This window comes from Lepidochelys kempii, chromosome 7 (assembly GCF_965140285.1).
Source record: "Lepidochelys kempii isolate rLepKem1 chromosome 7, rLepKem1.hap1, whole genome shotgun sequence".
Lineage (NCBI taxonomy): Eukaryota > Metazoa > Chordata > Testudines > Cheloniidae > Lepidochelys > Lepidochelys kempii.
In genome coordinates this window covers 70,382,071-70,405,854 of record NC_136386.1, presented here as the reverse complement: position 1 = coordinate 70,405,854, position 23,784 = coordinate 70,382,071, and the positions used below count along the sequence as shown (strand labels likewise).

The following is a 23,784-nucleotide window of genomic DNA, read 5'->3' as shown; positions in this document are numbered from 1 at the left end:
CTTGCTCAAAATCTTTAATAATTGCTGAAAGAACTATTAAAATTTGGTCCTACGGAAACAGCACTCCTATACTTATACACTCTCACAAAAAAGTTATCAGATGAAATATTTAACATTGTTGTGACCTGAGCAATGTGAGCCCAACGATTGTGTCAACATCAAGGTCTGCAAAATTCAGATGTTCTGCTTGCTTAACTCCCGTTGAAATAAATAGTTCTACTCATGGATCAGATGCAGAATCAAACCCTAATGAGAATGTATTATATAACTTAGTTTTATCTCTAAATCGTGAAGATGGTGTATGGTGATATAACAGAATGACTAACATCAATGCAAGTCACATAATACTCTCATAAACCAGAAAAATTGCTAACTATTTTTCGGTACCCGTCAGCTGTACTAATGTTACCAATGGCATAAGTGCTAATGAAGTTGTGTTTACTACTGTCTCAGAGCAGACTAATGTGACACAGCAGGAAAAAATGCCTATACCCCATCCACACTAGTGCTGACACCATTGATGGCACTGGTGCTGGGGGGAAAAGGTACAAATTTTCCTAGTGTAGTCATGTCAGGAAACCTGAATCCTAGCCTCAAAATTTAGAGGACAAAGTAATTATTGCCCCGTTCAAATAGGGAGTCCATATCGGATGCTATGTTATAATAAATTCAGTTTATTCAGGGCAAAGATGATGTTGTTTTCTCAGATATTCAGTGAGAGATGCCTCCTTATATACTTTGGGTACCTCGTAACCTTATGGAAAAGGTACAGAATTTAACAGAACATGCTAACCTTTCTATAGGTTTTTTTTGAACCACCTTTTATAGATTACTATGAAGAATTCTATTATGCTATAGAATTTTTTTAGAAGATCCAAGCATGTATAAAAGACCTCGTTCTTAAATTTTGTAGGGTTTAGAGTAATTTCTACAGAATCCTATTACAGCATTTCCCTTGAGTCTTATAACTGTGTGACACATCTTTTTCCTGTGGGCAAAGCAACGCAGGAGAAGAAGGAAGGTGAAGATATCTCACCCACACAATGATGGATAACTCAATATTCTCTCTCTCATATGTCATGGCCAGAAGCCTGAATGGACCCGCCAGTGATTCTTATTCACGTGAGAAACAACAACATGAAATAGTGGTTTTCTGTAATAGAGTACCAGTATCAGGAAAACTGCAGTACCAATGCCATATCATTATTCTGAGAGAACCACCATTTAAGTGACATTATGGCCACAGTGAATAAGCAAGAACTTGGGGAGGACAAGCCAAGTGAAAGACCTTGAAAGTGAAACAAAGAAAATAGCAGTTCATTGTCAATATTTATTCCTGATGGTATTTAATCAATATAACCCATATACAATTACAAAAATAGACTGTGCCAAATATCCACTGACAGAAATGAGCTGGCTAACAAGGACCATATTAACTTCCACTTGCTTATTTTCTGTTGGTTTTGTTTAATCTGCCTCCACAGAAAAGTACCCAAATATTTGACAGATTCCCTACACTGTAGTTTTCTTAATGTCCAAATGAAGGCTACAAATTGCTTACCTGCCTTAATAAAACAATTTTTAAAAATAGGTATACAATTTCATGATGGTTTGGTTAGGAGATGTCATCCTTTTTAATGCTGCATGATTCAGAAGAATTAATTTAATAAGTGTGTCATAGGAGAAGAGTAAATAATGGAGAGAGATGAATGATCACTGAAGCATATACAAATTGAAAGGGAAAACAAATTACCAGCACAACACTAAAAATAAAAAGCTTTGAGGGATATCTTTCTGATAATTTGATTGGTGCATTAACCTTTAACAGCCCAACTTTCAAACATGGGCACTCAAAGAAGAGGGGTGAAATTTTCTAAAGCACCTAGATGATTTAGGACCTTACAAGCCTAAATCTCATTGAAAGTCAGTGGGACTTAGGCTCCTAAATTAGCTAGGTGTTGCAATGCTAAGTGCAGGAATGCCTAAATACTTTTAAAAATCTGAGCCTTAGTCTCCAAGTTATGTAAGTGCTTTTGAAAATTTTACCACAGCATTCTCTCATATATGGATGTCTCAGTTTGGCATTTACACTTGTAAATATCCATTTTATATGCCTGTACTGTATGCCAATTAAAGTGCCCAAAAAGGAGGATTTGAATGTTCTTGTTATCTGATCCTGTTTCAGATGGGTTCTATTTTTAAAATATTTGGATATTTAAAAACAAACACGGCTGTCTGCATTATTTTCTCATTTGTTTTCATTTTGAGGACAGAGTTAAAGGATTCCTTCTCTTCCCTCTGCCCCACTTGTATTGGCCAGAATCTCTGATATTTATTATGATGAATCACTTTTTCAGCAATCTTTAAAATCGCTTCAAAAATCACATACCTTTCTGGTGTTATATAGAAATTAACAGACAAATAAGAATAAAGGAGTCAAAATGCACATAAGCTTCACAAAGGCTCCACAACCCTTTTCTCCAGTGCAGCGTGTCAGATATAACCACTGTTAATCCATTAGATCCATGACCAAAGCTTTTTTCCCTCGTTGAGCACTAGCATCAAAATGCTGATCTGACTATGCAAATACATGGAAACTGATCATTTAAAACATCAAGTTAAGGTAATTGCTTAAAATTGTCCAAATAAAAATAAATTTCTGTATCTCTGCTGGATTGTCATTTTGGAAAACACTAGGATATTAAGAATTAGTCTCATCAACGCAGCCAATCAAAGCATTGCTGCTTCTTTCCCTACTTTAGTCCTACAAAAATAACACTACAGATTAGAAAACTCAAGCAAGACAGACCCAATCATCATACTTTCCACTAGTTTGTATATGTTCATGTGACTTCTAGGTCAATATTTATTTTGTGAATGTTGTATGCTTGGATATTACCAAATCTTTTGGCAAGTTTTTTGCCAACACATTTGGTGCAGTGACTTACCGGCAGTGTTTGTGTGATCCTGTTAAGGTTTCAATCACAAAGCATTCCCCATCGTTGAGACAGTATGCAAGATCTTTATCTTTGCATGGCTTAAAGTGCTCAGATCGCTCAGTGGAATACGTTGTGGTATCTGTGGACAAAACATAGGAAAAGAAATGCCATTAGACTACCATCAAAATGTAGGATGCCATTAAAAATTGCTTTAAAGACCTTTGGAATCTAGTCCAACAACCATGTTTACATACAGAAGTGCCAATTTAAATCCATGTTAAATGACAAAATGATGTTGCACTGTCCACTGCATTGATCAATTTCCATTAAAATTTAGTAATTTTTCCCTTTGTTGCTATACTTTCAGAAATGTGTCATATTTGACCTGTGGCTTCTGCAGCAAAGTATCACAGAAATAGCAACGTTTCACCGTTAGACCATCCACGTTTATGGAGAGAACAACAGGCAGAGTTTATTTCCAGTTAGAGCTGGTTAAATTTTTTGAATTCAACTTATTTTCTTCTGAAAAATGGCCTTTTTTGTTTTGTTTTCAAAAAAATTCCAGTACAAGTCAAACAATCTTCAACCATTAAGAAGAAGAGGTAAAAAGAGCCTACTCAAGATTCTCATTCAGAAAGGGCCTGGATTTCAGACCCCTTTCACCTAAGCTGTGTCATTTTCAGGGATATAGTCTTCCAGCTGTATGGGAAACATGTAATGACTAAGTTTTAGAGGAACACAAAACTTAGTTTAAGCTATAGAAGGAAAAACATGGAAGTAGACAATTGAATATAGTCTTAAAATTTGGCCTCCCTTTCTGCTGCCGGATCCATTTATGAACCCCACCCCTGCCCAAAAAAACAAACAAACAAACAAAAACCAAGCCCAATTTCTGCAGTTTTTTCACGGGTTTGGCATTTCTGATTACAATATGCTGCTGCAAAAGGTTAAGACCAAAAACAAAAGAAGTCCCTTGCAATTTAAACACATTTCTTATCCCTCACTCTAACCGCCCCTCCCTCCACCACCACCACCCTCCAGATTGGCCATGCTCAAAACAACTTTCATTTAATAACATTCTACAGCTGGCAGCAAACTGCTTCATTAGCTTTCTTTGTTTTCCCCCTTTGTGAGAAAAGACAGTTTGAAGCATTTATTCACTTAAATTCAACTGCTCAGAAGCACAAGAAAGAAAAAAAATTGACTTTATACTACAGTCTTGACTACTTTCTAGAGAAGTACTGAGAAATATCACTATGACTGTCATTTTGGGGAAGTACTGTCGAAGTTTAAATGCACTATGCGGTTAATTTGTATTTTAATGCAGTTTACTGTACACAGAAGTCAGCTTTAACCATATAGCCGTGTCTTCATTAGAAATACTTATACCAGTGTAGTGACACTTACGCAAACCCCACATATAGTGCTCAAAGGAAATATGGGGAAGCTGCACCAACGTAAACCCCATGTAAAAGTCGGATATGCACTTTTTCCAAAGAGATATACAGAAAGTAGTACATCTTGCTCTAATCCTGTACCCTCTCAGTTTGCCAAATTCAAGTGAGACCAGTGTTCATTTTCATTGCAAAGCAAAATCTTCCTGCTCAGAAACCCGTTCCTTGTTTAGGTACAAACATTTTATATTCAGATCTTTGCCCCAACTTAAATAGGGTCTTCAAGACTGTAAACTGTGTGTGTGTGCACGCGTGCTTCAAGTTCTACCAGAATTCATATAACGAGCAAATATAAGTTCATGGTCAGAGTAGTTTGTTTTTTAAATTTACATATAAGGCTCCACAATAATTATGATTAACATGCTAACTGAATTGAGAGAGAAGAAGAGGCAAGACTCATGGAACAATGACCTTCAGCTCCAGCTGCTCTGCAACAAGGCCCAAAGTTGGAGATATTCATGAGATATTCATGGGGAGAACCAGAGAAAGCTGACAATATGGTTGGCATATGCAACATTAATTGGGACAAACTGTGTGTCTGAGGAACAGGATTGCATTGAAGGCCGTGGAAGTATACACAATATACCACTTTCATGAATATCATCTCACCTCTTCTTCTCTATATTGGGTTTGCTCATGCTCTGTGAGGTGCCACCTGGGAGCAGTCCCTGCAAATGTGTAAATTCCTTGTATGGGGAAGGTTAACATAAAGAAGATCTCTGTATCTTCCACATCCCCATGCATAAGGGGCAGGAACAGTCTGGCTCCTTAATGTGTAAAGAATTTTGTATCTGTTTTGGAAATTGGAATCATGTCCCTTGAGTTCTCCGTTCAATGTTTTCAGCTGTAGATATGAAGGATGACTGGGTTTCTAAGAGATTAGAATTTTAGTTATCTTGTTTCCCCACGATGTTACATGCTTTTGTTGCAGCTTCATTATATATTTAAAATACATGTTTAGAACCATAGCCAGGAATTTAGGGGGGAAGTGGGAAAGTATTATAGGGGCTACAAATATATGTTTGAACTCTTCCTAACTGGACTCTTCCTTAAGCTGATTATTTTGAAGGATCCTTCTTTTGTAACTGATCTCTACCACTCTCCACCCTACTGTCAATACTAAAGTTCCCTTCCCCTGAATGAATTGCCTCTGAAGTTCCCTACTCTTGGTTTAGCTCAAGTTCTTGTGGGCAGCTGACATGACACCATCAAATTAGGCCTGAATAGAGACTGGGAGTGGCTGGATCACTACAAAAAATAATTTTCCCTCTGTTGATATTCTCATCTTCTTGTCAACTTGGAAATGGGTAACATCCACCCTAATTGAATTGGCCTCATTAGCACTGATCCCCCATTTGGTAAGGCAACTCCCATCTTTTCATGTGCTGTGTATTTATACCTATCTACTGTATTTTCCACTTTATGCAGCTGATGAAGTGGGTTATAGCCCACGAAAACTTATGCCCAAATAAATTTGTTAGTCTCTAAGTTGCCACAGGGACTCCTCGTTTTATTCAAAAATATTTAACTGTTGGGGTTGGAAGGCTCTCATGCAGACCATATGTTCTCATAAGGGATATATAAATGCCAATAACCCATGGCTTGGTTCCTCTATTTTGCTGAGCTGCCACCCCCCTTAGTTACTGATAAGATTAGTAAATGTAGCTGTTCTTCCCTATAGCTCCATCCTTCTAATCCCCTTTAGACTTAATTCATGCCTATTTTATATTAAGTATAAAGTAATCTAGTGGTGGGTAAGCTGAGCTCCTAGTGCTAAGGCCAGTCTATGGCCTCTTGAACAAATCCTTTGCAAGTAGAGTCAATCTCCAACAGAACTATTTCATTCAGAGAATGTCAAATGCCAGGGATCATGGATTTCTGCTGGAACCCTTCCTGCTAAGTTAGGGTGCAGAATTTCTAGGTTCGTTTCTCACTTTCCTTTTTTGTCTCACATTCTCTGCAAAGCCAGTCAAGGAGCAGCATGAATGATTCTCGTGGTCCCAGCTTGAACAACCTGTTTTCAGAGGTCATTGATTAGCAAGGGGAAGCAGAATTGGGTTTAAGTTTCATGGACAGAATTTCAGATCCTTCATTTAGCAGTTTGGATTTTAGGACCTTAGTTCAAAACTTAAGTTGTTTGAAATATAAAAATGAGTGAAACATTTAGTAGGCTTTTTTTAAATTGAAGTATTTTTGTACAGTGTTTCAGTCTAAAAGTATTCATTATATTCCTCTTATTACCTTTTCTCTCCTAAACCCTGAATTATTCAATCTACTCCACTGTCACCTACCAAAACAGCTTATTTCTTGAATGTTCCTCAGAGAGATCAGCTGCTTTTGCTATGGTCAGAATTTGTGTACACTAAATATTCCCCAAGGTCTGTGCTCAGCATTTCCAATTTGCTATTTTGTGTGCTGGTAGTAACGTAGTTTTGATTGTGGAGGCATCTAGATAGACTTATGTGTAGTGCTGGGGAGGAGCCGGTGGTCGTGGTACATGTAGGTACCAATGATGCAGGGAAGGGTAGGAGAGACATCCTAGAGGCCAAATTTAGGCTGCTAGGAAAGAGACTGAAATCCAGTACCTTTATGGTGGCATTCTCAGAAATGCTTCCACTTCCACGCACAGGACCAGGTAGGCAGGCAGAGCTTCAGAGTCTCAATGCATGGATGAGACGATGGTAGGGAGGAGGGGTTTAGATTTATTAGGAACTGGGGAAACTTTTGGGATAGGGGGAGCCTACAGGGCTCTACCTAAACCAAAGTGGATCCAGACTTCTGGCACTTAACATTAAAAAGGTTGCAGAGCAGTTTTTAAACTAAGAGATGGGCGGAAGCAGATTGCTGCAGAGGAGCATGTGGATCGGACAGAAACTTCTCTGAGAGGAGAGTCTATTGATAGAGATTCTCTAGGTTTTAGTCAGGCAGAGAGGATGGAAGAGGATAAAGTATGGGCCAGATCAGACAAGAAACATTCACAAAGAATCTGACACATCAGAAAAGGGCAGACAAACAACCAGTGACAAGTTTTTAAAGTGCTTGTACACAAATGCTAGAAGTCTAAATAATAAGATGGGTGAACTAGAGTATCTCATTTTAAAGGCAGATATTGATATAATAGGCATCACAGAAACCTGGAGTGAGGACAATCAATATGACCATCATTCCGGGGTACAAAATATATTGCAAGGACAGAACAGCTCATGCGCGGGAGGGGTAGAATGGCACTAAATGTGAAAGAAAATGTAGAATCAAATGAAATCTTAAATGAATCCACATGTTCCATAGAATCTCTATGAATAGTAATGCCATGCTCTAATAAGAATATAACAATAGGGATCTATTATCGACCACCTGACCAGGACAGTGATAGTGACTACAAAATGCTGAGGGAGATTAGAGAGGCTATCAAAATAAAGAACTCAAGAATAGTGGGGGATTTCAATTATCCACATATTGACTGGGTACATGTCACCACCGGACGAAATGCAGAGACAAAACTTCGATATTTTAAATGACTGCTTCTTGGAGCAGCTGGTACAGGAACCCACAAGGGGAGAGGCAATTCTTGATTTAGTCGTGAGTGGAGCGCAGGATCTGCTCCAAGAGGTAACTATAACAGGACCGCTTGGAAATAGTGACCATAGTATAATATTCAACATTCTTGTGGTGGGACGAACACCTCAGCAGCCCAACACTGACATTTAATTTCAGAAAGGGGAACTATGCAAAAATGAGGAGGTTAAACAGAAATTAAAAAGGTACAATGACTAGAGTGAAATTCCTGCAAGCTGCATGGACGCTTTTCAAAGACGATAATAGAGGCCCAACTTAAATGTATACCCCAAATTAAAAAACACAGTAAAAACTAAAAAAGAGCCACCATGGCTTAACAACCATGTAGAAGAATCAGTGAGAGATAAAAAGGCATCTTTTAAGAAGTAGAAGTCAAATCCTAGTGAGGTAAATAGAAAGGAGCATAAACACTGCCAAATTAAGTTTAAAAATGTAGTAAGAAAAGCCAAAAAGGAGTTTGAAGGACAGCTAGCCAAAAACTCAAAAACGTAATAACAAAATGTTTAAGTACACCAGAAGCAGGAAGCCTGCTAAACAACCAGTGGGGCCCCTGGACGATAGAGATAAAAAAGGAGCACTTAAAGACGATAAAGTCATTGCGGAGAAACTAAATGAATTCTTTGCTTCAGCCTTCACGGCTGAGGATGTTAGGGAGATTCCCAAACCTGAGCTGTCCATGTCTTACTAATCTATTAGAGTTCTCTGAAGGGGTCAACAAACATGTTGACAAGGGGGATCCAGTGGACATAGTGTACTGAGATTTCCAGAAAGCCTTTGACAAGGTCCCTCACCAAAAGCTCTTAAATAAATTAAGTTGTCATGGGATAAGAGGGAAGATCCTTTCATGGATTGAGAACTGGTTAGAAAACAGGGAACAAAGGGAAGGAATAAATGGTAAATTTTCAGAATGGAGAGGGGTAACTAGTGGTGTTCCCCGCGGGTCAGTCCTAGGACCAATCCTATTCAACTTATTTATAAATGATCTGGAGAAAGGGGTAAACAGTGACGTGGCAAAGTTTGCAAATGATAGTTAAGACCAAAGTAGACTGTGAAGAACTTCAAAAAGATCTCACCAAACTAAGTGATTGGGCACGAAAATGGCAAATTAAATTTAATGTGGATAAATGTAAAGTAATACACATTTGGAAAAAATAACCCCAACAATACATACAATATGTTGGGGGGCTAATTTAGCTACAACTACTCAGGAAACAGATCTTGTAGTCATCGTGGATAGTTCTCTGAAGACGTCCACGCAGTGTGCAGCGGCAGTCAAAAAAGCAAACCGGATGTTAGGAATCATTAAAAAAGGGATAGAGAATAAGACCGAGAATATCTTATTGCCCTTATATAAATCCATGGTACACCCACATCTTGAATACTGCTTACAGATGTGGTCCCCTTATCTCAAAAAGGATATACTGGCATTAGAAAAGGTTCAGAAAAGGGCAACTAAAATGATTAGGGGTTTGGAACGCATCCCATATGAGGAGAGATTAAAGAGGCTAGGACTTTTCATCTTGGAAAAGGAGAGACTAAGGGGGGATATGGTAGAGGTATAGAAAATCATGAGTGGTGTGGAGAAAATGAATAAGGAAAAGTTATTTTCTTGTTCCCATAATATAAGAACTAGGGGCCACCAAATGAAATTAATGGGCAGCAGGTTTAAAACAAATAAAAGGAAGTTCTTCTTTACACAGTGCATGGTCAACCTGTGGAACTCCTTGCCTGAGGAAGTTGTGAAGGTTAGGACTATAACAGAGCTTAAAAGAGAACTGGATAAATTCATGGAGGTTAAGTCCATTAATGGCTATTAGCCAGGATGGGTAAGGAATGGTGTCTCTAGCCTCTGTTTGTCAGAGGGTGGAGATCGATGGCAGGAGAGAGATCACTTGATCATTACCTGTTAGGGTCACTCCCTCTGGGGCACCTGGCATTGACCACTGTCAGCAGACAGGATACTGGGCTGGATGGACCTTTGGTCTGACCCAGTATGGCTGTTCTTATGAGGTGGTCTGATGTAAAACAGATGTTAAGATTTACAGTATCAGTGGAAAAGCATAGTATTGATGGACCGCTGGTATTCTAAACGTATACACTGCAGTGGAAGGCAGCATTACATGTCTACATATCTGTTATGGAAAGCAGATCAGTTGCTTTCCTTTCTTGGAAAAGGAAAATATCTCTTGGGTCTATATCCAACAGTACAGGCTTGGTATCTAAGCCAGTTTTAAAATGAATGAAATGCAAGGTCTTCCATCATTTGCTGTGGGAGACTGTTCTACAGTGCATAGAGCTCACCATTAGGAATGTTTTCCAGAGAGACCACTTTAGTTATAGGTGAATTTAAGAAAAAAAAACCCACAGTGTTCTAGGAATTCCCCATGTACCCCATGCATACAGTGTGCCAGTTTTGAAAGTCACTCCCCCTCTTTTGGTCTGCCACAGACCAGATTTGTTAACCTTCCAGACACATGGCAAAGCCTATGTTTTTCCTCTTTTCTCTAAGGATGAGGAGAAGGGGGTGGGCTGGAGTGACTGAATTTATGTATGGTTCTTGGTTTATATTTTTGATTGTAATTTCTGAGATAGACGTCTGGAGTACTGGTTGTCTGCCTTTTTTATATTTTAAAATTCAAATAAATACAGATTACTCCTGAAGTTCCGAATTAAAAACCATACATACTGTAGTGAAAGACTGGGCTAATACACCTGTGCCCCTCATCCTCCAACATACAGGCATACACAAATACTTTTTAACACTTCTGTTTGTAAGTTTGCAAAGAAAGTGGCATAAAGCTAAGATACTTGTTCCATTAATGCTGTTGTAAACAGCTAACCCCTCTCATAGTTATCAAGTGATTAAAAATACCATATGTCAAATCTCCACTCACTCATATGTGGAACTGAAATCTTTAGATTAGCCAGTGGAAAGTAGTAAGCAGAAAGCAGATCATTACATTACTTCGCATTTTTTTTAAAAAACCGTAATATTTGGAGTACCTGAAGGACTGAGGCAAGTCCATATTTTCAAAAGATCAGCCAACCTTTTAAATGCAGCTCCAGCCCTAACACAGCCGCACCTACCTCTAGAACCGATGAAAGACAGCAAACCTCAACCAAAAAACCACTTTCAAATCGAGACCCCCAGCCTCTCTCTTAACACACACCCAGCTGCAACCCAGCATTATGAAGTTTTCAGCAATGTGTGTTGCAGTGTCTGTCAGCTGCTACAGTATGTTTGCTGCAGGAAGCACATTGGGAACTTTGTAAAATACTGTAGTGAAGACAGTAGAAAAGTAAACAACAAAACAGCGCAAAAATAATAGTCACAATCCTAAAACATATTTCCCCCAGAAGACCTCCCAATAGGAAGCTTGGAAGTTTCTCAACCACAACAATTTTTTAAATAAAAAAATGAGTAGTGAGACATGAAGACTGCCACACAAACAAACTGTACCTAATTTGAAACCACTAGAAAACACAAAAATTAAAACTGGGTTAAATCCTGGGCCCACTGAAACCAATGGCAAAACTCCCATTGACATAAGGGGACCCGGATTTCACCCAGAACTTTTATGATCATGTACTTTGGGGGGAGCATACAATTCCCCCAATTCTGTAATCATTTCCAGGTAAGCAGACCCTCTGCTGTGGCCTACGTTTCATACAAGAGAAATAGAACAGCGTACATATTATTCTGTTTCTTCACATGCTCCGTATGTTCGATAAAAATATATGAATACTTCTACAATAGTGAGATTTGAGTTATGCTGAGGGTACGGGGGGGGGGGGGAGACAGTAAGTACCTGTCATCTTTTTTTTTTTTTTTTTAACAAGTTTAAATATCTTTTAAGGACCTACGTTTAAGGTTTAGCCTCATTCTACTGAATGAGAGTGAGTCCATGTTTAAAAAATCAGTTATGAAGAAGAAAAATATTCAAAACAAAGTGATTTTGATGCAATTATCATAGGCCAGAAAAAAATGCCATGAAATGGAGAGATTCTCTCTCTTTGGCAACACATTCCATTGGTGGCATTACAGGAGGTGAAAAACAGCTCTGTTCATTAAAAAAAAAAAATCCCCCAACGCTGCAGTGATAAATTACAGATAAAAGCTAAACACAGCATTCTACAAATTAAGCTTCTGCTGGAAAACAGTCAAGAGTTGTATTTGGTTTAATTAGCTTCTTTGAGCTAAATTTCCTAATACCTGCAAAAATGCAAAAAAATCACTCCTACTGTAACAACAATATTAAAAATGTGTCTATCTAGAAAGGCAGCAGTGTATTAGCTAGCAATCAAACCATGAAAGTTGGAGATTTCAACACACATCGCCTAGACATAAGGGTCTCAGACAAATGATCACATTTTAATGTAATAGCATTAAATTCTGAATTCAGATATGCCATGAAACTTTATTGGAAATTATTAAAAAGCCTGGTTTGTATGGCTCCTAAAGTTATTGTAACATATGATACTTCTTGAAAACTATCATGCTAATATGAGAGCTTCTATATTCCACGTGTATCTTGAATCTGGTATTGACTTTTTATAATGATCATCAAACAGATATATCTTCATTTGGGGGGGAAAAAAAGTGAAGATTGAGCATCAAATATTGTCAGTGGGAGACCAGTAATCTTTGTGATCACACAGCTCCATATATCTTGATCTATACAGAACCTCATAGCAAAGTACATGCATCTTTCATTAGAAATACAACAGCTAAAAATCAGTGTATATATTAAACATTATGTTTGCATCTACATCATTCTAGAATTAGGTATATTGTCCCTGGAAAAAAGACTAACATCATGCCCATGGGACAGAGATGTCCTTTGAAAAACTCCATTCCTTCACTGGAATCCCATCCGTCAAAGACATCTCTCCTTATGTTGTTAAATTAGTCTGTAGTCTTGGGGGTTATCTTGGGCTCTGCACTGGATGCTCAAACAACAGTGGAGGCAAAAATAATTCACTGTCATCTGTGATTGCCCAGAAGATTTCATCAGACCCTGACTCTATGGGACTCAAATCTGGCCACGGCAATCCACATTTCTGTAACACATAGGCTCTACTACTATTCTCTGTATCATTATGAATTCCAAATGCCCTGAAAAAGCTCCACCTTAAACAAAGCAGCTTGCCTGCTCAGAAATACAGGTCACCAGGAACACATCACCCCAATGCTCTGCTCTCTACATTGGCTCCCTTTTGAACAGAGAATTCAGTTCAAGGTCTCTGCTGATTTTCAAAATTCTAAATGTATCTGGTCACAGCTATCTGAAAGTCCATTAGGCCTACAATGAAAGCTATGATGCACAGAACCACAGTTGTGATTGTGACAGAATACCCCATGTTTACACCCTATGGTAATGATCTTTTGTACAAAATATGACTTGTGAGGATTTCATTTGAATACTCATTTTCTGGTCATTATTGTCCTGGTAAAATGTGTGTGGCAACATTGTGATTCCATGGTATGGTGTTAACACATGTTCCCAACTGAGGTTGCCTTTAAGACTGACCTGTTTGCCATGTGTGCTCTGCTTAATTTGCATTTAAGCATTAAACAGTCAGTCATCAAGCAGAAAGGGAAATGAAGCTCAAACATATGAGGAAAAAAGCAATACCCTTTCCCCTACACTTTGCCTTCTGGTACCCCAGCTGGAAATGTTTTTTCAAGAGAGAGACAAACTATAAGAAGGAGGGACGAACACCCCAAGGCCCTCCCCTCTCTCTCTCTCTCCACACCTGAAGCAACAAAGGAAGCATTCATTGGATTCTGGGAGAAGAGAGATCCTGACCTAAGAAGTTTGGTCAGTAAGACTGATGAAAGCATGTGGAGAGAAGACATTGTTTTGAATTTAACAGTTTGTTAGGCATCCGTTGCATTTTATCTTTCTTTTTCTTGTAACCATTTCTGAGTTTTATGCCTCATTACTTGTACTCAGTTAAAATCTCTTTTTAGTTAATAAACTTGTTTGTTTTATCTAATCCAGTGTGTTTTAATTTAAGTGTTTGGGAAACTCCATTTGGGGTGGCAAGTTGTGTGCATATTATTCCTTTTTAAAAAAGAACGGACTTTACATAAACTTGTATTGTCCAGGAGAGGGCTGGGCAGAACAGGACATACATCTCTAGGGGAAAATCTAAGAGTAGGAGTGTGTTGGGGTCACCCTGCAGTATAACCGAGGCTGGTGAGAGCCAGAGTGTAATCCAGTTGTGGCTGGCCAGCTGCAGTTACACACAAACATGCAGGGTGTGGCTTGGATGCTGAAAGGCTGTTTGTGAGCAGCCCAGATGGGAGCTGCTTCAACCAAAACACTCTAAGGCACCCAGGGTTGCTGGGTAGGGGTGACAACTGCTCATTAGCCTGGATTGTACCCTGGTATGTCACAACTGTCAAACATTAGGGGAAGACTTTTGTTCACAGGAGCCTTGTCCAGAGTCAGCCCAAGACTAAGGAATTTACGGTTCTACCCAAATGAAGCAGATAATTAGGGATATGTACAAAGATGACTATCCCAGCCCTCCTTGCCTGAGCACATCTCAACTGCTGCAAAGATTCTTCCCTCATCAGTACCAACATATTAACACTTTCTTTAAAAAATTGTGATATGAGGTAAAACTACAGTAATATTGAAGCATAGATCTAGAAATGCTTGGAACTCCCAAACCACTGCTTTAATTTAGGTCTAAACACAATGTATAAGTTAGGGAGCAAGGTGATAAGCCACAAGATATATCACAGAATCAGCAATTATACTAATTTGCTTAATATCCAGATTGTGTGGGGAAGTTATATATATTTACAGTGGGTGAGAGAATGTATGAATTATGCACCTGTCTTTAATTTTGCCTTCTCTGATAAGGAGGCTCACATGATATTATCACTTAAAACAATCATACTGAAATGCAGAAAATGAAAGAACAATCACAGTCACAACAATGCTTGAGCAGAATACATTTCTCTCATCTTCAGAACACACAAGCACCATACCACCACTTATGTAATATTGCCTGGAAGCAACAGCTACTGCATTGTTTGCAGGAAATCAAAGAGACCCAGGCATGTTGATAAATTTGAGTCATCTCTTTAAATCAGCCCACTCCTCCTCCTCCCCCGCCCCCAAGAGCCTGATGCCAGAATCAAATACTTAAAATAGAATGTGACCTTGTTCCAAAAAAGAGATGTTGATGTTTTCATAACATTTCTCAGTTTAACATAACTTATGAGTAGAGTTGATTCAAATCAACGAAACACATTAATGGAGTCTCAAGCCAGTTCTACATTTTTCTGGGTGCAAACTACTACATGCTGTCAGAGAACAGGCTGCCTGCCACAGACTAAATTACAGGTCCACTTACACATTCCTAGACTAGGCATAGGCCTTCCAAATACTGTTTTCCTATTTTGAAAAACAAGTGAATACATATAAATGTCTGTCCAACAAGAACGTCTCACAATATGAAAGTGTCAGGAAGAAATGAGAAATAAAACTATCACTTCAGAATATGTTATGACATGGATATTTAAATATAGCAAATTCTCAGTGATTGATTTTTAAGAGTACAAAATTCGGCATCTTAGGCCATGTTCTTGCCTGTACCTTTACACAGAACTCCCATTGATACCAAGAGAAGTTTCATGTGCAGGAGTTAGTTAGGAAAAGGCCCCCAGTGGACACAATTGACCAGACTATTTAAAGAGTTCAGCACCCATAATTAGGATCAGATTTTGAGAAGAGCTCAGTTCTGATGCATGCACCAAAATAAGTCATTAAAATTCCAGAAGTTCTGAGCATCCAATGGGCCACGTTATTTTGAAAATCCAGCCAGGAAAGTCACAATGGGAGCTTCTGGGTGCTGAGTACTTTTGACAACCAAACTCTAATTTAGGTGACTACATGGGAGCCAAGTTCTTGAAAACCTGTCCCCAAGGGTGCTGATAACCTGAAAACTGGCCCCGAGTTCTTCTGAAAATCTGGTCTAAAATGTTATTGAAAGTGCAGGATGGTCTACCAATGTATCTTTGCTGCCTGCTGCTATTGGAGCATCCACTTTGTCAGAAAAAACTATAAATGTAATTATAAAAAAAGGTTTAAACAGTCCAGAAGAAAGGTATAAAAAGAGAGGCAATCTGTCCTTGGCACTACAAGATGTGTCTTCTCTTCAGCACAGCTGCTTAGGAACAGACAGTCTGTACTCTTCTGTTATGGGAGAAGCGGACAGTCTCCTACAGAGCATTTGAAAATTCAATTGAGTCAAATAGCTATTGTGAGAGTTGAAGGATTTTACTGAATCCATTTATGCAGTACAGCTGCTGGTTTTAAAATTGGTAGTATGTGTCTGTTGTGGTGCTGGCAAACCAACTAACCTGTGTCTGACCCATAACTTAACAAGAGGAATTGCAATTGTAATCAAGACAATGCACTTACATACAGGTATCAAAGAAATGTTAATTCGTCTAGCAATCCCCAACTCATTCACTTCATATTGATAAAAACCAAAGAATAGTTGCTACGTGTATTTGTGTGTGTTTGCCTATATCCTGTTAGAAGTTTACCAATGTAACCAAATTACCTTTTAGATGCTTAATACTTTTAATGTCTTAATTGCCTTCACATTATGTATGTGACTATATTCAGTTAACCTTAAGATCACAGATGTGAGACACTGCATGAAATAATTACTTATATTGTCTTCAGCTTATCTATCCCTGTTATAATGAAGGACCAGCTAATTGCCTTATGTAAACGAGTGTAACTAGTTTACGTGTGTATGCATAAGAAATAGAAGATTAATTTCAACCCAAGGGTCAGTTTAACAATGAAGGTCCTACAAACTATCTGTTTTGCCTATTCTTACGTGGAGGAAAGCCCTGCTGTGACTATTTCTGTGAGGAGGCCTGTCAGCTTGCTAGAGAGCTATAAATAGTGGACCTTGGGTACGATGCGGCATCTCTAGTCTGCTGAACAGAGAAAAGTTTAAGCCATGAGACTGTGAACTCCTAAGTAGTTACTTGAACACCCAGGAAAATGCATGGAAAGACTAACAGACTCTACATCAAAGCTGGATTTGGATTCTAACCTTTTGGGATGATTCCAGAGAAACTCTTACAAGCCAGCAGATTCATCCATCACTGCTACAAGTCTGATATAAAGGACCTTGAAAGTTTTTGTAATGTATATAATATTTGCACCATTCAATAAATAAAAAAAATTTAGTTTACCGAGGGAAGATCTGAAACACATATTGACCTGGGGGTTAAGTGTCTGATCGTTTGGGATTAATAGAACCTCACATATGGTGAACTGGGTTTTCAGTAACCTCTCACTATAACCTCTCACTGTTTTGTTTGCTAAGGACTGGAATGACTAAAGAGGACTATGCTGGCTTCTTGTGAACCAGTGTGGTCTTACAGAAGCTCTTTTGATACTGGTTTGGTGACTCGTTATAAAATAAAACACTTTATATGGGGGATTGCCTGCCCTTTTTCTTGCAGTCTGCCTTGAGTGTGGCATTCTCAGTGTGGCCCATCCCAGGCACCTAGTCACATCTGTCACAACAAAGTTTGGCTTTTTCTATTATAAGAATACTTTTTCCATATCTAAACAAGTCTCATCACACCTCAATAAAATGGCCACCTAAACAGTATTGATTTACCAAAAATGAATAAGTACAGACACATTTTAGTTATCTGACTATATACACACACAGCCCAATTCTCTTCTCATTTGCACTTGTAAATAAAGAGTAACTCCAGTGAAGGGCACACTATTCACAATAGTCTTGTGCAATATTATAGAGATTTTAGTTTCATGATCACATACTTTCTCACAAAATCAAGTATAATGAAAATTGATTTACACAGTTGATAATACTGAAACTAGACAGTAGTAATTACAAAGTTCTTATGTATTTTTGAGACCTACTGGTAAAGCACATAAGAGGTATCATATCCCATTTTTACAGATGGGAAAACTGAGGCACAGACTGGTGAAATGACTTGCAGGTCAGTGGCAGAGGCAGGAACATAACCCATTGTCCATGAAGTCCCAGTCCAGTGCTCTATCCACTAAGCCACACTCCCTTCCAGAGGACTATGGTAGATACCTTAGTATTATATATTCCCAAGTGTACTTGAGCACTTTGCTGGAATGGAAGCTAACTGAAGAACTCATCTTCTATTCTAAATCTGTGTGTGGTTTCCTTCTACGTTTCTGCCTAGAAAATTAGTATGTCTGATTTGTGACCTTATGTCTGATTTTTAATTATTTAATTATTATGAACTTCAATGTTCTTGCAAGGCCTTTAACTGACAAATTAAGATACGTACTTTTTAAAAAATCTTAGTTTTGATTTCTGAGGAATATTATATAATATTCTATATAAGTTGGTATCTGTGGCATCGTGCTCACACATACACACAATGAAGAACTAAAGGGGAAAAAAATCTGCCAATAATTGACAGACATTTTATTAGCATTGCCATGCCTGAAGTTTTTTTAAAAAAAAATTCTGAATCTGAAAAACAAAAATTAAAAAAAGTACAGAAAAGAAAAGTATCCTTCTTTAATGGCTGCAGGCACCTAAGAAATTGGGATAAGAATGCTGTCTTACCTTAAAGCTACGTAAATTATTAGTGCCAGTAATATAAAAATTGTATTTGCTCAGCACCCTGATATATTAAGAGAGTATTATATATAATATACTAATGAGGTAAATATTCAAGAACATTTTTCAAAATGATTTTTCCCTTTACATTTAAGCTTCTATTTAAATCCAGATTGCTGTTGCAGAAGAGCATGTTTGTAACAGTGTACAAGTGAATAAGACTGATGTGCTTTTAATGATTTGAAAATTATGTTATCTCCCTTTTTGTTTATCAGCATCATCAGCAAATCTCACTTGTCCATGAAGAAACTCAATATATATACCTACAAGTAATATTTCCATGGCACAAAATACTTTGAATTTTGTCCTAACAATTTCATTATTATTTCAAGGACTCCTTTTGGAAAATAGAGAATTCCAGGTTATGACTCTACTGCTTCTATTGATATGACAAAGTGGGATTTTTTGGTGGGGTTTGGAGGGAAGGAGAGGAGAGAATAATTAAATTGAGAAGCCCGTTCCTACTCCAACTAAAGTAAAATGTTAAAAATAAACTATTGACTTCAATGGACCGTCAATGTCATACTCAAGCGTACAACACAAGCAAGTAACAACATGATAGTAACAAATTATAAGTGATATTTTCACATTAGTTTTTAACAGCTACAGTATAAGAACCCTTGAAGTGGGTATTACAAGCCATCAAGTTCACCCGTGCAAATCTTCTAGTCATTCTCTTTGAGAATGAGGACTACACATCTCTGACTTCGTATTTTCTCTCCATAGAGTCTCATTTCCAGAGGTCCACAGAATATTGGCTATTCACAGTAAATATTTGAAAGAGAAGGGGTTGGTGAAAGAATGCTCTCCAGAGAGGATCTGTGTTTTGAGACATGCTTCTTTCCTTGGCCTCCAAAAATGTGAATTTTTGACCTAAAGAATATACTCTAAGGCCCACTTTTTGGCTTCAGCTTTTGGATTGGTTGGGGCCTTGTGAGATGTAATGCTTCCTACGGCACAAGGCTGTTGGAAGGGAAATGCCTATATTCTGTTGCATCAGGGAGGATTTTTCTCAGGGCTTGTCTACACTAGCACTTTACAGCACTGCAACTTTCCCATTCCGGGGGCATGAAAAACCATCCCCTTGAGCGCAGCAAGTTTCAGCACGGTAAAGCACCAGTGTAGACCATGCACCAGCGCTGCTAACTTCGCCCCTCGTGGAGGTGGTCTTTTTAGAGCTCTGGGAGAGCTCTCTCCCAGCACTCTGCCGCAACTACACAAGCCATATTAAAGCGCTGCCGCAGCTGTGCTTTAACATTGCCAGTGTGGACTAGCCCTCAGCGTTTGCTGCTAGTATTATATTGCTTTCTTTAAAAACATTAAAAGGCACTCACAGTACTACATGGGCACATCTATTATGCCTAATAAATCAAAATAAATATTCATAATAAGATGAATATTAACAGTTATTATTTGGTGGACAAATTGAACTATCCCATGCTTACTAGGGGTTTCCCATGTCATGGCAAGCAGGGACCTGTGGGACATAGAACAGGCCAGAACTTTAACTATAAACTTCTGAAGACAATATATATCCTTTGTGTGTTTAACCCAGATCCAAAGATGGGAAATACCGAAGAACAGGTAACTAACTACAGGGGAAGAATTATTTGGCACTAACTTCAAGATAACTAGGCAAGAAGAATTCCCTGAACATTTCTGAACTTGCCTGCCTCTAATTCAGGAACACTTTGAAATTGGTAATATGGTGTTTCAAGGAAATTATGTTAGAAATTTTTCATAGGTTATATTTATTTATCTTCCACATCAGAAGAACAACTAAACATTTCAAAATTATTTGCAAAAAAAAGAGAGAGAGAGACGCTTCAGAATAGCCAACAGCTAAGAGCATGAACGTGGGATGAGGGAGATCCAAGTTCAAGTCCCTACTCTCTGATTCAGAAGATTGGCTACTGGATTACTGGCTATTTTTGCTCTCTCAAAAGCCCATCCAGGACCTGAGAAAACTTCCCAATGAAAATTTTGTCAAAACTGGAATATTCCATGAAAAGAATAAGCCCTAGTCGACACTATGAATTTATGTCAGTATAACCGCATCGCTCAGAAGCAGGAATTTTCCACACCCCTGAGTGACGTAGATATACCGACCAAATTCCCAGTGTTGATGGGAAAAAAAATATACTTCACTCATTTAGTTGTTGGTCCAACAACTGTTATGATCCCAAGACTCGTGCTTAAAAATAATTAAAAAAAGGTTACCACTCCCACAAATACAGCCCAGCCATCAAGACAAGTTGTCACACTCGAATAAAAATATTACAAAAAAAAAATTAACTTACTAGTTATGGAATGGTAAAAAGAAACCAACCTAAGAGACAGCTTTAAGGAGGGCAAAGCAATTTCTTTACCTTTGAAACTTCTCTGGGGCCTGATCCAAAGCTCGCTGAAGTCAACAGGAGTTTTCCCACTGATTCCAATGAGCTTTCAGTCAGTCTTACAAACAATATTTAGCAGACACTCATGATACCAAGGATGATCTGAAGTACGAAAAGGGTGAGAATCACTACTATGGGCAGTGTAACGGGGTACTAGATGGTACCTTGTTGGCAAAAACATTGTTTCAGAAAGGGATTGGATTTGTTTCTCTCTCTCTCTCCCACTCTTTTTCCCTCCCCCCATAGCACAACAGAGCTTCATACCCAATTCTGTCTCTTAAAAGAGAAGAAAAACTTCATTAGAAGCTTTTCTCTATTGAGTAATTAAAATGGCAAGCTGTCACAAAACAAAGAATGCTTACAGTTATTGAAATAAGTGAACTTTAAAAAGAAAACAGATAAAGAATTTGTGCTTCCTGAAATGAAGTCTTTACAAACAGTGAATATTCTATATAAACGGATTTGTTTAATGGAAATTTTAGGAGTCTGAATTTAAAATAATTTTTACACAGGACTTTATACCTGATTTGCTTCTAAAAAAAAAAGACAGATTTTACATTAACATTTTATTTACCCAGCAATAAAACTGGGCCAAATACGGCTGATTCTGCAATCAGAACTGTTCAGCAAACCCTTGCATGCACGTGGAATTCCATTCAATTTAATGGTGCTGTGTATGGCCCAAGAGTTTGGCCATACAGAACTTATTCTAGAATCAGGGTCTAACGTTTAATTCCTCCTAGCACTGGAGAAAGTTCCAAAGCCCTCAGCAGGTCTGCCCAGAAGTATCCATTTGCGAGATATGGGTGTGATTCGGGGCCAAATTCAGCTGTTATGTTTCTATAATTCCCATTGAAATCAGTGGGAGCTGTGCACAAATAGCTGAGGGTGGAATTTAACCCTTGAAAATGTGGCAGTCATGCCCATATAGATGGAATAATCTGATCCCAATATACCATGAATGAAAAAGTAGACACATACTTTTCTTTACAGTGCCCAGTGTAAGTCACCTTGCTGCTTGTTCATTTTACCTTCCTCCTGGCAGCAGAGATGCGCAGCTTTAAAATTTGTGCTCATCAGTTTAAAAATAATGGAGTGTGCATCTTGGAATTTTGCTTTCAAACCTCTCACTGTTTTGTTTGCCAAGGGCTGGAATGCCTAAAGGGGACTATGTTGGCTTCTTGTTAACCAGTGTGGTCTTACAGAAGCTCTTTTAATACTGGTTTGGTGAATCATTATAAAATAAAATACCTTATATGGGTGATTGCCTCGAGTGTGGCATTCTCAGTGTAGCCCATCCATATTTCAAAGCAACAAAATTAATACTTTATAATCATTTACCATTAACGTTGTGTATAAGTGATAGGACTGGACTGCTGCCATATTTCCATATCAGTATTAACAGTCATAATATTTGATTATCAATGTAGCACTTGTAATAATCTGTGGGTGTATGGCACTATTTACAATAAAAATAGTTGACAGTTACCATGCTGAACAGTAAGGTTTAATTATAGATCCAAGCAGTATCTTGAAGCAACCTCAATTCATCTGAGAGAGAAAAGAAATTATCTATTTAGGCTCAAATACCAATAAAGCCTAGATAATATTTAAAACCTGATCCTGAAGCCATGTTGTGTGGTTGGTTTTTAAGGAATCAGTAGTTTCCATTCACCACTTGCTGAGCCATTGTCAAATGGCAAAATGTTTTTGCAGACAACATGGCAGAGGTAAGTTTGAAGTAGCAATTCGAAGGAACACAAGGTGTTGGCTTTATGAATTTTGCCTGGGAGATTTTCCTATCCCTAGGGGCAATAGAGAATACATGAAGGTGCTTGTGAAATAGGAGTGACAGCTAACTTGATTTGAGATGTAAAACAAGTTTTTAAAAACAAATATTCAGACCAAAAAAAAAAGTTTCTCCAGTTTTTGAGCACAATCCTGACTTTATCATCTCCATCCCTGAGGTGAAAATGGAGCTAATTCAGCCTAATTTTGCTCCCTGGAATGTCAATCCAAAACAAACTCTGAAGGTATACAGCAAGCTACTGCTACCAGGCTTTCAACAGGTCCTTTCCTCGGGTCCTCTCAGATGCTGATCTTCCTAACATTTAAAGTTATGGTACATATGCAAAGAATACTTTAAATATTTATATTATTTCTTCTCTGAAGTGAAGTCAATGCTGTGTTTGCATCAGAGGATACAACTGGCAAGGATGCCTCACTGTCATCTGAAATGGACATAAAATGAACACTGCTTTCCGAGTAAATCATTTATATTTTTCCCTCCAAAAACTCTTCATTTTTGTGGCCCAAAGACACTTTTTTCTTTTAGTTTCCAGCACCAACTAGATTTTAGAACCTTAACCCTCCTACTCAGTTTGGTTGAATTTCCTCAAAGGGGATGTTTTGTTAAACAAACATTGATGAACCTGAGCAGAGAGTCACTGATATTAATAAGAAAAGGAGTACTTGTGGCACCTTAGAGACTAACCAATTTATTTGAGCATAAGCTCAATTTATTTGAGCATCCGATGAAGTGAGCTGTAGCTCATGAAAGCTTATGCTCAAATAAATTGGTTAGTCTCTAAGGTGCCACAAGTACTCCTTTTCTTTTTGCGAATAGAGACTAACACGGCTGTTACTCTGAAAACTGATATTAATGCCTCTTCTAACTGCTCAAGCATCTCCAATGCTTTTGTTCTTCCACAACATTCAGATTATGCGTGGCAGCTA

General features: G+C 38.2%; 1 protein-coding gene across 1 annotated transcript in view; it reads right to left on the bottom strand.

Annotated features, from left to right (window-relative positions):
* The window catches only part of NRG3 (neuregulin 3), a 919,092-nt gene that overhangs the window by 546,608 nt on the left and 348,700 nt on the right, over positions 1-23,784 (bottom strand). The window contains exon 2 of the mRNA XM_073353289.2: positions 2,949-3,078. Within this exon, the coding sequence (XP_073209390.1) occupies positions 2,949-3,078 (130 nt within the window). The remainder of the gene's footprint in view (positions 1-2,948; positions 3,079-23,784) is intronic.